The 14246-nt window shown below is 36.3% G+C and overlaps 1 protein-coding gene across 5 annotated transcripts in view; it reads left to right on the top strand.

Annotated features, from left to right (window-relative positions):
• The window catches only part of LOC131075665 (protein CHROMATIN REMODELING 20), a 187619-nt gene that overhangs the window by 130422 nt on the left and 42951 nt on the right, over nt 1-14246 (top strand). For 4 of the 5 annotated variants that reach the window (XM_058012508.2, XM_058012507.2, XM_058012509.2 and 1 more), the window contains 6 exons: nt 3713-3862; nt 3959-4014; nt 4190-4499; nt 4623-4755; nt 8758-8819; nt 9063-9307. In XM_058012508.2, the coding sequence (XP_057868491.1) occupies nt 3713-3862; nt 3959-4014; nt 4190-4499; nt 4623-4755; nt 8758-8819; nt 9063-9307 (956 nt within the window). The remainder of the gene's footprint in view (nt 1-3712; nt 3863-3958; nt 4015-4189; nt 4500-4622; nt 4756-8757; nt 8820-9062; nt 9308-14246) is intronic. The other variant, XM_058012510.2, reaches the window with a different exon arrangement.

Genomic DNA, 14246 nt, shown 5'->3' with positions numbered 1-14246 from the left:
TTGCAAGTTTGAAATTGTGTTTGGGAGGGAACAATTTGACACTGATTTATATTTGTCTAAACCATGTATTTCTTACTCAGCCGACTTGATAAAGGATTAAGCCAAATTAAATAAAAGCTGACTCAGCAATCCTTAACAACTCCTGCACCTTACCTTGTTCATGGACTCCCTTAAATTCACTCAGCAAAAAAGAAGAGCCCTAGGTGGGCCAGATTGTGGTGAGGGCAATTTTGAGTTTGTTTTAAAGGGAAAGAAAATTAAAATGTAAAACATTTAATTAATCGCAGCCGACTTAATTAATTTGAGTGCTGAAGGGGTGTGAATGAAGGGGCATGGAGAGGTATAAAGAAGCGACTCATTTAGACATTTAATCATTCAATTCTAAATAAGTATTAACAACCTCCACACAAACTATCGATGGACCGTTCCATAAAAGAATTCAGAAAAAGAACAGGCTTGTTCAAAATACTTTATATCCGATATACTTCCAAAGAAGCATGTAATCATTGTCTATAAAAAATTTAAGCTGCCTGACATCCACCGTAGAGAAATGCTTTTTCTGCTTTATAAACTGTGTTAAAAAAATGACCTCATCGTTAGAGATGTGATGGTCCAGCAAGCTACTCCAAAAAGGTCTCAATATAAATTTTATTTGGCAGATAGAACCTACTATATCCAACACCACAATGCATATGAAAATACCCCAAACATGGAAATAGATTTTCTGTTTCTGAACAGCTGTGATGTCCAAAAACTTCAATGTTTTTTTAAGCACCAACACACCAATAAAATCCTTCTAGAATGAAACGGTACCAGCTAAAAGTGAAATGCATCGAATCTCAGATATTATTATCCTGAACAAATTTGAAGTCCTGCCCCACACAAGGCGTTACAAAGGAATCTGCAATTAATGCTGAAGAGGAGATAAGAAATAAATGATTTGAAGAAAATAATAACATTAAGCTGAACCTGACAATAATGTGGAGTATATACGTTCGAAGCATATTTTGATTGAGCATCCACAAACAAACTATTAGAAATATGATTCCAGGCTGACATGACACAAAGAAGAATGAGGCAGACACATAGGCACCTTAAGTAGACAGCCAACAAACTGAAGCACACAGATAAATAGCTCAAATAGGAAGCCAACAAGCTGAAGCACACAAACAAGCAGCTGAAGTAGACACCCAAGAAGCTCAACCAAACATCCAACCAGCTCAAGTGAGCAGGCAACTAGCTCAAGCAGCCAACCAAGTAGCTCCAGTAGATTAGCAAGGAGCTCAAGCAAATCAAGCACCTCAAGCAGACAACTGGGCAGCTCAATCTATTACTTTAAGTAATCCTCTGAGATTTATATGACCTTGAATCATCATCCTTTGACATCAATGACAAAATATCCAATAACAATCAGTAAATAATGGCATGGGCCATATAGCAAGCGATGTAGTGGTGTCCCCAATGGAGGTGGTAGAGGTGGTCGTGCTATAAGGGGATGTTACCCCCAAGTCCCCAAGTATCGGAAATGTCCACGTATCAGGGATGAGGGATTTTTGGGGGAGGGGTAGGGGGGGACACATCCCCATCGAACAATAAAATTTATTTCCAATCCCCTAAGTATCATTCTCTCATAGTTTAGCAGCCATTATTGTGCACATCTCTTACAATATCTTTTTCTCTTTGATATTAGACTCTTCATCATGAAGTCTGCTAGTACATATTCTCCCTTACAAATTTTCTTATAACTCAAGTTATGAATCTTTAGCTCCTCTACGGCATGATAACAATTTTTGTTTATGTCAAAGCTTCAAAAAGACAGACAGCTTGATGGCATCTACACATGGTTGACCTTGGAAGAAAGATGTAATACTTACATAACATTTGAGGCAAAATAGACTATCAAACAACTATTATTGTTTTTGTTTACTTGAATGCTTGTTGTCTTATCATAAATTTGAGAGGTTGGTGATCAAATTTTCTTAATTTGCATTTCATTGACACCGTAGGCCTACTAGAGAGTGGAGGAAGCAGTGAGGGTGGAGTGTGATCGATGTTATCAAGTTTTCATATATGATAAATGTTGAGTTTCTGCTAGCTGTTCTAAGGTGTTTTTTAAAAACGGAGAAGAAAACAAATAAAGAGATTCAAGAATGATATCCTCGTCTCTAGCGACAACAATTTTTATGGGGTACTTGTCCTCATGGAATATTGTAATATTCCTGTCTTTAACTGCTGAATTTAGACAGGCAGATTCTCTAGCTTCACGATAAGTTCTTTGAAGAATGAAGATTTGGTCAGAAATAACTAGGACTTTATGTTTGAAAAATTATAGTGATAAAATTATAGAAAATGGCATACACCATGAAGGACCATGTGCTCTGCTCCTTGACCCCTACTTTGATCATAAATGTGCCTTTGTCACTACATCATATCATCCTTTGATACTCACTTTAAATAACCTTTTGTAACCTTGTTTCTCACTAAGGACGTGTTCTGCCCTCTCATGTTTCTTGAACCTCCTCATCTACTCCCCACCTCCTCTGCTACCTACCATGTCTCCATTCAAAATTTTTATCTTAATTTTGTATCTTTACTTGCACTACCCATATTATTCTATTCCTATGTGTAGCTTTTCCATCCCCCATGTGTCCCCCTAGCATCACACTTGGTGCACATTATTTTCCTAGATAATTTGTGACATCCCATTTTGATCTACTAACTCTAACCTACCCATCACTGTTGAAAAAGATGTTATCCTTAATAATTTACCTTTCCTTGCTTGTCTCTTCATAAATTTTCACATTCAATAGGTGATAATGCTTCTGCAAATGGAGAATTTCAAAGCAAATAAGGGAAAGGAAAATCCATGCACTTATGACACAACAGATCAGGATATCAGGAAATTGATGGAACTACATTACAAGGACAGTTTTACATTCAGTATTACTATTAAAGTAGATTTACTTATTTTTCATTCTCACTTTTCTGCTTCCACTGGTAGTGTTTCGGAGTCTTAAAATAAAATATGAAACTTATGAAAAAGGTAGAGTTCTATTTAAACATAATGCTGTTTTCTATGAAGTTGGAGGAGGTGGGTCACTGTCATAGCATGAACTTGATGCAATTCTTTTTTTTTCATTACTGATACAAATGTTTCATTTGTTGAATGCTGTAACACTGGAAAATGCTATGCATCTGATATAATTCTTTTAAAATGAAGGCTAGTTTTTTCAATTTGGATGCAATATAGTTCTTTCTCTCAACACATCTCCATCTAACTGTACACTTTGTTATTCTTTTCACGGGCAGATATATTACAAGCCTTAGGCAAATTCTTGATAACTTAGATATTTGACTTTTGATGCCATTTCTTTTTTCATAGTTTGTTTGTTGCATAAGTATGACCTTTTGTTATACGATTCTTTGTTCCTTCTCCTTTTATTCTCTATGTCTTGCAGTTCTTATTTTTAGTTCTCCATATCAGTCACTGTAGTTGAGATTTGAGAATTCACATAGGAATAATCTTTGAGATTGGAGTTTTTGGTTAATGTGAAATGTCAAAGTTATTGAATAGTATAATTTCGAGTTAGATAATCACATTGTTTTTGCAAAAGCTGTCAAATTTTTTTCTGCTTTTCCAAATTAGAATAGTATCACTGTTCATTTTGTTGAAACTTGTGTCTTATCAACGTTTTCATGATTTATGTTTCAGAGTGGACCTGATATACTGATCTGTGATGAAGCCCATATGATTAAGAATACAAAGGCTGATATAACTCAAGCATTAAAACAAGTGAAGACCCAACGCAGAATTGCATTGACAGGTTCACCTTTACAAAATAATCTGATGGAATATTATTGTGTAAGTAACATTTTTATAATGCAGAGTCTAGACATCAAATTAGGTTAAATCCAATAAAGCTGTAATGTAGTCTCTAATACCTTGCATTTTTCACAGATGGTGGATTTTGTAAGAGAAGGTTTTTTGGGAACAAAGCATGAGTTTAGAAACAGGCAAGTTCTTTTCTTAGTTGTGTTTAGTCCTGTTGATTCATAGCACTCTATAATTTAGTTGTGTCTCATGTGCATTGATGGCAAGACAGTAATTGAGTTAATTATAATCCAGACTTTTTTCTAGTTGATAGTATGTCTTTGAAACCCACACTAATATCATTCATTCAAAGTGCAGGTTTCAGAATCCTATAGAAAATGGCCAGCATGCTAATTCAACAGCAGATGATGTGAAAATAATGAATCAGAGATCACACGTCTTATATGAGCAGCTGAAGGGGTTTGTGCAGCGTATGGGCATGAATGTGATGAAGGATGAGCTTCCTCCAAAATTTGTATATGTAATATCTGTAAAGCTCTCTTCATTGCAGCGGAAGCTGTATGTTAGATTTTTAGAATACCACGGATTTACAAAGAATGACAAGATTTTATCTGCAAAAGGACCTCAAAGAAAATGTTTCTTTAGTGCATATCATTCTTTATCTAAGGTATTGATAGTATGCCAATATTTACTTCTTGAGAGGATGTTTGGTAATTCAACTTTTCTCTTAGAATTGAGAAAATAGATTGATGGTTTGCTTTTGACATGTGTCAATATTTTCTGTTGCTAGATTTGGAATCATCCTGGGTTATTGCAAATTGCTAAAGAAGATAGAGATTGCCAACAAGCTGATGACACAATTGAGAATTTCTTAGTGGAGGGTAGCTTCAGTGATGATGATATGGATCGGGACTTCAATGGAGGCAAGTATTGAGAATGATTTAGCATTATTCATTGTGATGTTTATTACATTTGTGTCTTTTTCTATTAAAAGAGGAAAATCCTCAATGCTTAAGCATCAGTGCACATACAATCCATTCATCATGGAGTTTGTTGAGTAGGAGCCAGTGAGATAAACTTGTTCAATAAAGGATTTTAGATTGAATAGAAGAACAAACATTTTCAGCCTTAGGAAAAATCCTGCCATTCTTGATGCTAGTTTTATTCTAGTCCGAGAGGGATTTAATAAATGATTGATTGGTTAGTGCTTTTGATAGTAGATGATCTACTTCTTTATGGCCCCAAGTAACTTTTATATTCAATTTTTTTCATATTTATTTTGTGAGATGAAGAAACTACAAAATTTGCAGAAGCATGCCATTTCCTTACGTAAATGGTTCCTTGATTAATTTTGTCATGCTGTGCTGCATAAGAATACTATTTCCAATTGCTAGTGAGATGCTTAGAATTGTTCATTGATTGTTGAGGTTGCTGCTTGCCCCATTTGTTGACAAGTATCACGTCTCTGTTTATCATGCTGGAGCAGTCATGCTAAGCTGCTGTCTTATATGCCGGCAAGGACATTGTGACTTTGAAACATAGTTCAGTGACAAGGAAGATCAACTATTCTAATCTAAAATAGTTTTGTCTGGTATCAATTTAACTTTTCAAGAGAACACAACTTGCAGAAGAGACTGAAAGTTCCTCTAACCACTCAGAGTCCAGGAAAACTACTGATATATCTGCTATGGAAGTGTTGTCCTAATTTTTGAATTTTCAAAAAATTGACAACCTCTACAATTTTTTTTGCTTAAAATTCGTAGTTTTCTTCTCCAAGGCACGATTTACGAGTTTTTAAAATCATATTTGTTAATGTAAAATCGTCAGTCGGTGTGTTTGTCATCATTGTCCAATTTTTGGTTGGTTTTTGCTTTCATTTTCCTATCTTTTTGTGCAATTTCGGGTTTTGAGTTCCTCACTGCAAGTAGGAACTTTTTGCTCACTTTACAAGTTAACTCTACTTGCAATTGGGTCTTAGAAACCCGATTGCAAGTTACTTGCAAATTCGGGTTTTTGAAGCATCATTACAAGTTGTATTTACTTGCAAGTCGGGTCCTAAGACCCGAAATGCAAGTGCAAACCTATGTTACTTGCAATCGGGTCTTTAGGACCCGACTGCAACTATAGTCCCTTTGGTTGAGCATTCTTGTCAAAGTCAAGTCGGGTTTTAAGTTCAACATTGCAAGATTGTGAGTATTTGTCTTTCTTTTTGCAAGTTGTCATTAGTTGCAATTGGTTTTGTAGCCCTTGATTACAAGTCCTTTTTCTTTTTATATTGCAAGTGTGTTATCTTATCATGTTTGCCTTACACTTGCAATCAGGGTTTCAAAACCCGATTGCAAGCCAACATTGCATGAACTCTTTGACGTGCTTCATTTGCAATTGGGTCTTGAAACCCCGATTGCAAGTTTATACTTGCGATCTTGCTTCATTTTACACTTGCAGTCGGGCCTCAAAGACCCGATTGCAAGTTAATGCCTATCTTACATTCATTTTCACTTGGATTTGGGTCTTTGAGATCCGACTGCAAGTGTAAGCATCTTCATTCATTTCCACATTTCAAGTTTGCTATAACCCACTCACACTTGCATTCCATCTCCCAATATCCGAAATTCGCCTTCTCTCCACCTACTCTCATTCCCATGTCTTTCCTTTGTAAGATCAATACTTGCGGTCGGGTCCTAGAGACTCGATTGCAAGGGGTCTCAATGAATGTATAGACAAGAAGCAAAAGTCAGTGCTGTCATATGTTGATGGCAGAAATGATGTAAAATGAAAAGAGTACACTATCATATGCATAGAGAGAACTTGACAAATGAAGGAGTAATGCAACAGAGGAATGGATTGTTACAATGCATTATAACATTGCTATGTGGTAGAAAGCAGTGACTTTCACAAAGAATGTTTACTATCTCCAAGTTCAATAGTTGATCTTCATGAGGTTACTGTCATTACCATTCATGGTCAAATGATGCAAGTCGATGTTCCTGGATAGATACCTTTACCAATCTCGAATACTTCAAGTGCTAGCATCTTGTAGCAGCGTGAAGACCTCTTAGATAGAGGATGATGTAAATAAAGTCGTGTCTCGGACACTTAGATTAGTTTCAATTATGCATTTGTAATTACCCTTCGACAAATTACATGTAATGTCAAAAATTGTAATTGCAAGTAGTCACATTACTTGCATTCTTGTAACTTGTAATTACATGTAAATAAATTACAAGTCGAAAGACAATAGGACTATAATTTGGAATAAGTCATAGTTAGTTATAGTGGTTGTGGAAAAAGTCTCAGTTAGTTGGACTTCTCCCACTTTTTGCTCTCAGCTCCTCTCCTAAATATATCAGAGGGTGCTCTATGTATTATCTATCTTTTTAGCAAGCAAGAAAATTCTGTAGAAATTTACAGTTATAAAGACATTGTGCTTCATACTTGTAAATTGTTTTCTCAAGTAGTATCAAGAAGGCTTTGAGTTTCAAACTTTGTGTTGAAGTCTTACCCTTATATCCATTGTGTTCTTGTGTCATAGTGGTATATTTTTCTGTATTTTCTTGAGGTTCTAAGGGAGTTGTTAAAAAGAGCTTTAACTTGATTTCTTGCAGACTTTGTGTTGCAAATAGTGAGGGTTAAATTAGTATATTTAAAGTGTTTATAATAGAGAGAGAGATTACAAGGCTTTTTGCTTGTAGTTGTTACTATTAATAGTAGCCTAGAGGTGCACCATATCAACAGACTTTGAGTTGTTGTAAGTTGTACATTGTTATCATACTAATCATTCTGGAAGGTAGATAGAACAGGTAGACAAGTGAAGACTTTGAGCTTTGCTTCTACAATCCTGTCCCAGGGAAGTGACGAAAAACTTTGTGCTTTCATGGAAACTTTGCTTCCTTTCATATAAAACATCTTTATTGTTCTTGAAAGTTCTAAATTTCTGTGTTTGTTACTTTAGTTGCAGTTTCTTTTCTGAAAAGAGAAAAGCATATCATCTTTTCTGAAAAATGAGAAAAGGATGTTGTCCCACCCAAGTTAGAATAGTGTTTAGTTTGTAATAGTAGGAAAGGGGGAGCCTTTCCTTAAAATTAGGAGAGTTTTTAACTCACACGCTGTGGCTGAAACCATAATTTTGCATGCCATCCCAGCTGTACAAAATTTTCAACTAACGGGAAGTATATTGCTCAAGGCAACCATCTATGCAAGAGCAGAGCACATACTTTGTATCTTGATGAGAGACCTCAAGAACTTGATGTAAATTAAATATATTACAATATGAATAAAATGACATTTTTTTATCATGAACAAATGTAACATCACTCATATCAGATGCCCATACCTATGGATGAAAGCTTGGATTGCTATAAAAACATATAAGTATATTATTTGGTTGGCATTCCTGAAAAGAATTCTAGCGAAGATATCAACTTTGCAGATCTTTGCAAGCCCAGTGATTCTTTTTCTCAAAGTTTAACTGTTATTGGAGACATCTAACCAGCTCACTATTGAGAATAAATCACATTTGGTATCTGCTGCTGTAGACTGAAGGGCAAATCTACTCTGTCAACATAATCTGGGCCTTTCACCTGACCTCTGATCAGTTGTGGCACTCCAAAATTTTTGGGACCATCTAATTTTGGGGGAGTTAGTCTCAGCAGGTCTGACCCTGGTCTTCTTTGCAATATTGCTGTGAATAGGGCTAAGCCAGATAATTCAGACTTATTTGATGTCTTCCATCTATTTTCAGTTTATTTGACTGTTGGTTTGATTTCTATTCTCAAGAAATTCATTTTTATAGGAACAGTTTTCTTGTAGAATGACAATTCTTTTTCTTTTTGTATGTACTATGTAGGAATCTTATAATTATTACACCCTGTTTTTCAAACAGTAGACATTATTGATGTCCTAGTTTTGTTTATATATTGCAACAGATAAGTCAAGAGATAAAATGGAGTGTGCAGGCAAGATCGCAGATAACGAGTCTCTGGAAGAGGTCTTTGATTCCTTTCTTAATTTGCTGATTTTAGTCCTGCCCTAGTATAGGGAGATTGGTTCATTGCTAAGACGTTATGCATTAACTTGTTCACATGGAGATTCAAAGAAGGATATTCTAGTGCTGATAATTCATGGGTTGTTGTGAATCGTAGTTCACTTTATGTTCTCTTAATAATCTTAATTGTTCTTTCTTTACATGAGTAAATGCTGCAATTTGATATGTGTTGTTTTCTTGTTCCAGGTTTTTATCCAATCATCTAACTGGTGGGAGGACATTGTACCAGAGAAAGCTTATGCAAACATTGATTACAGTGGCAAAATGGTTTTGTTGCTAGATCTCCTCCTCATGAGCTCTGAACGGGGTGACAAGGCTTTGGTTTTCAGCCAAAGCTTGGGCACCTTAGATCTTATTGAATCATTCTTGGCAAAATTGCCTCGACATGGAAAGAAAGACAAATGCTGGAGACAGGGAAAAGAATGGTACAGGTAAAATAATCTAATAATTTTGCATAACTGTTTCTAATTAGTGTTTTCACCTTGGAAGAGAATCTTCTGTGGATCCTGCTCTCCTTTTGCCATATCAGTTTAGATAGTAAAAAAATCAATTCTCATTCTTGCTTTACACACATGTTTGTATTTGTTGCATATTCTCACTTTAGTTTCCTGGTAGGACCCAAGGATTGGTTTGGAGGTGGTCGTAGCCATAGGTTTACATTATTTTATCTCTTTAGTTTCTGCATATTCTCACTTTAGTTTCCTAGTAGGATGCAAGAATTGGTTTGGAGGTGGTCATAGGTTTCCATTATTTTACCTCTTTTTCTTACTTATCATCTGATAAGTTGAGTTTGAGGAATTTGTTTGATGTGTGAGTGAGCTGACGCATGATGATATCAGACATAGACACACACAAACACATCCCTTGATAAAAGATAAGAAAGTGGATCTGAGCAAATTAGATGTAGATGTAAAACTAGTTGTGCCACTTTGTTTTCTTTCGTTCTTCAAGATTTAATTGCCAAAACTAATGCATGGGCTGCATCATCTATGTCCCTGTAGGATTCATATTCAACAATTTTAAGGTCAAATTTCCTTTGCATGGGATGTATGGGGAAGATTGATAGGGAGATAAAAGAGAAGGCCATCAGATTTCAAGATTGTATGTAAAAGTAATTATCTTTGCAGGTTGCAGGACCGTGTATTTGTGGCAAGTTCAACTGTTGTCTTACTAGTTTGAGAAATATCAAATTTGTCTCTGATGTAGGAACAAATAGGCATGTGGGTAGATTTCTGTTGAAGCCATCCCATACAAGACATAATAACAGAACTAGAGTCATTCAAGAAATTTAATGCCTCTTTTTGCTTACCGTTCTCTTGGGAGGCATCACCTCTTGGTTGATCATCTACCTTTCTCCTATAAGTACACCTTTTGGTCTATGTTCTTAAGATAGTTGGATATAGGTGGAGAATAAGAGATCTCTGAAGGTTGAGAAAGCTTAGATTTGCTCAAGTTAGAGTGTTTTTTAAATCAATATTTGATCCTAGATATAGTGGTTTTAGTTCACTAGCGTAGACTTTTTAGCAGTGTTCCACGGGGATGCGTCCCCCCCCTTTTTGGGTGCGTCCCCCCATCAGAAACGTCATCTCTAGCATTCAACGCAAGTGTATATTTTGATTAAATCTACCTGCAAAACTTTTCCTGCACAAATTGTAAGTCTGAATGAGTCACACCGTATTAACCAGTGAGGATCTTTCACCATTGTGGCTAATCTTCACCAATAAAGATTTTGTCCTCAAGAAGGCTGAGATGAACCAAGTTGATTTCCATAGAACCGCAAGGGTTTTACAAGAGGAATTAAAATAACCCGCCATAACGAAATGAGCTCTATAATTCTCCCTTATATACTTTTTGTGCCAAACTTTCTAGAAGTTATAGTTTTAAATTCGTTTTTAATAAAATGACCCCTTTTTGCTCCAAAAGACCCTTTATGAAATAATAATTATTTTTGATATGCAAGGTCTTGTTGTGATGTTTCCACAAATTGCCCCATTGCAAATCGGGAGCCCCACTTTTTGCTTTTTAGGTAGGTCTCTTGCTTAGATTTTCTTGGCTTAGCAATAGTTTCTTAGTGTTGATGTGTTTTTTAGACACCTCTAACACATAATAAAATACCAAAGGAAAATCTTTTTGGATGTTGAATTATATGATCAACAAAGATGACTCCAAGGTTTCTAAAGTTAGGTCTTGACGTATGGATAGCTCAATGGCTAGATGTGATTTTTGTTGGAATCACTAGGGGACTTACGTTGAATCTTGAATGCTTGAATGTTGTTGGAATGTGGAGTTTTACTTTACTTAAAAAAAGATAAAAAAGGATGAGGGTTTAGCAAGCTGTAGTCTACTCCTAAGATCAATGACAATAATGGATCATGCTAGGATGGACACATTCCTTAACCAATCTTTGCTTTGCCATGTTGCCAACAACTGCACAAAACCGATGCGATCTTCCAAGAGAATTGAAAGGTTTTCATATCACGAATCATTTATCCAAATACCCAATACACTAGTGCAACTTGAATAAACACATCCATAATTGAACTTAGCACATTTTGATGTTCAGTCTAACTGTGCACTGCGATTGAAAGTCATCCAACCACAGATAATATGAACAAGGAACTATCAACATCCACACATTACTCCATCACAATCAAAGAACTTCATAACATGAGGGTCCAACAAGAAATCATGCAATAATGTAGAATAAACAACACATTCCACCATATCTTCAATGAAAAGGATGTTTATTTACAAACTTGGCAACAATTTCTGCCTTCTCCTACTCTACTTCTAACTATCTGCTATCAACTGTTGTCTGCTACTAAACTATTAACCTTTACAAATGAGAGGCTTGAGCCTTATATAGTGCTCTCAATACAATTCAATGTCTCAAATCAATGGCCGAGATCTTACAATAAAACCCTAATTAGGGTTTGTGTAATGTCCCCATTTTTCCATTGATCACTCAAGAGTCCTAGTTTCACTTGTTAGCCACCTACGCAGGTGAAATCAGTGGATAGGAGATGATATTGCCACCAAGGAGGGCTTATACTTGGTCATTTTTGTGACTTGGGTGGTTTTATACCATAGGTACTTTATAATAATTCATTATAGAGTTACTTTTTTAATAAGTAGAAAATCTTATAAAGTAACTTTGTAAAAGTGCATTATATAAGTTAAAAACCTATAAGTTACTCTATGCCAAAATAGAAATTTATATAAAAGTAACTTTATAAAGTTAAATCATTAAGTGTACCCATGGTTCGATTTCCTAGGCAAGAATAAATAATTAAAAAGTGGCCATTGTTGGCTCAGATTGTTAAAGAAAATCATTTATATTTTTGTTTTTTGTTTTTTGATCGGTAATTGGCCGAAGCCTGAATAGCTTTTGACTGGAGCTATGAACCAGTGGGGACACAGTAGGGGGGCCCATCCCCATTACATATCTTTGAATTATTATTATTATTATTATTATGTTTGATTAGATTGACCCCAAGACCTTCCCCATCCTATGGAAGGCCAAGAGTCACAACTTAGAATTCCACTTCAGATGTCCCTATTGGGAATTGAACTTGGGTCTCCACAGTGAGAACCCAATGTTTTAACCAGTTAAGCTCAACCCTTGGACTAAGAAAATCATTTATATTCAATTGTTTATTGCTGATAAATAAAAATCAGAAATCTGAGATTAGTTTCCAGTCAATTATTTTATGTGTTATCATTGTTATTCATTTTGCATTGTCAATTCCCTAAGCTTAAATCATAAAAAACTCAAAAAAAACATAAAACCTCAAAAACCGCATTTAAAAACCAAAATTCCAACCGTTGGTCAAAGAAATCATACTCAGAAAAATATATCAGATTGCTCCAATCAGCACTCAACATCTTTCAGTGGTATTAGAGCGATGATCCTGCCAGCCTAAGGGTCATCAATGTGATTCTATGCAGCGGGGCAGATTTGGTACCTACCGATTTTACACACGTAGAAGACCTCGGGTGGATTTGAACTTTGTAACTGAACAACCTACAAAGATTAATATGGGTGATATTCGAGAGGGTCACAAGAGCCCTCCCATGCAGGAAAGACAAAATCCACTTGATCCTGATGAGATCATGAGAAGCTTGGCTGATGCACAACAAAGAATTGTCTGGGCTATTAACAGGTTATAGGACATACTAGATAGGATGGATTTGGGAAATCACAAGGGTAGGTGCAGAAGTCATATCAGATCAGTTGCAGCTGCAGGGGGTCATGGCAGCAGTAGGAACCCCATCTTCCCTGGGGAAGTGCATCTATTTCACCTTGGAGAGACAGGACACATACTAGGACAGCCGATAGACCTATGCTTCCTGTGTTAAATCCTAAAGATGAACCACCATTGGCAGATCCACAAAATGGAGTGACTTTTCAGGATACTATTATGGCTGCCAGCGATGAGTGGGCTAGACTTTCGGCACACGTCAGAGATGCTTTCCCTTTGCATCAACATTGTATGCAGTGTAGAGATTCTATGAGGGGATAGAATGATAGATGGTCCAGACAACAGTGGAATAATGATTTGAAGAAAGCCACAGATAAGCTTACCCTATCCACATTTGATGGCAGTGGCTCCATTAGTGCACGAGCATGTGTCCATAAATTGGACATATACCTATCTTTGAAACCTATGGGTGAAGATGAAGCCATTCAGTTTGCTGTTCTACACTTAGAGGGAGTTGCATACGATTGGTGGCACCATGGATTAGTCACTCAGAACCATGCTCTCATTCACTCCTACTTAGAGTTCACAGAGAGATTGATTGCTAGGTTTGACACGAAGGATGTGGAATTATATTACAGGGACTTAACTCTCCTGAAATAGTCAATTAATGTGGAGTCTTATATTAATGAGTTTTAGTGTGTAGCAGTGATGGTGCTTGAGATGCCCGATAGACGGGTAGTGATGTTTTTTTATTGAGGGCCTTCATGAGAGACCCAATGGATTGGTAAAGGCTTTAAAGCCTAAGACTTTACATGAGGCCATACAACTTACATTGGACCTTGATACCTCTCCTCCATCTTCTACATTTCAGCAGAATAGGAAATCTTCCGAAGGTTCTAAACCTTCTCAGAGTTCATCTTCATAGTTACCCAACACACCACCTCCTCCTAAGATTTTTCATGAATCACATAACGAATTAAGGAGGAAGAAATTGTGTTTCTCATGCAAAGAGCCATGGAAACCAGGTCAATAGATGCCTTGGGAAAGGCAAGGCACATCTTAAAGGGGTCTTTTCTGATGGTGAGGATGAGCAGATGTAGGATACATGAGATGAGGATACATTGGATTCTTCCCACTTTACGATTGCCTCATTGTCCGGTGTACTGTG

Source organism: Cryptomeria japonica, chromosome 3, assembly GCF_030272615.1.
Source record: "Cryptomeria japonica chromosome 3, Sugi_1.0, whole genome shotgun sequence".
NCBI classification, from domain to species: Eukaryota; Viridiplantae; Streptophyta; class Pinopsida; order Cupressales; family Cupressaceae; genus Cryptomeria; species Cryptomeria japonica.
Note: the sequence above shows the minus strand (reverse complement) of the source record. Positions and strands in the feature narration are given on the sequence as shown.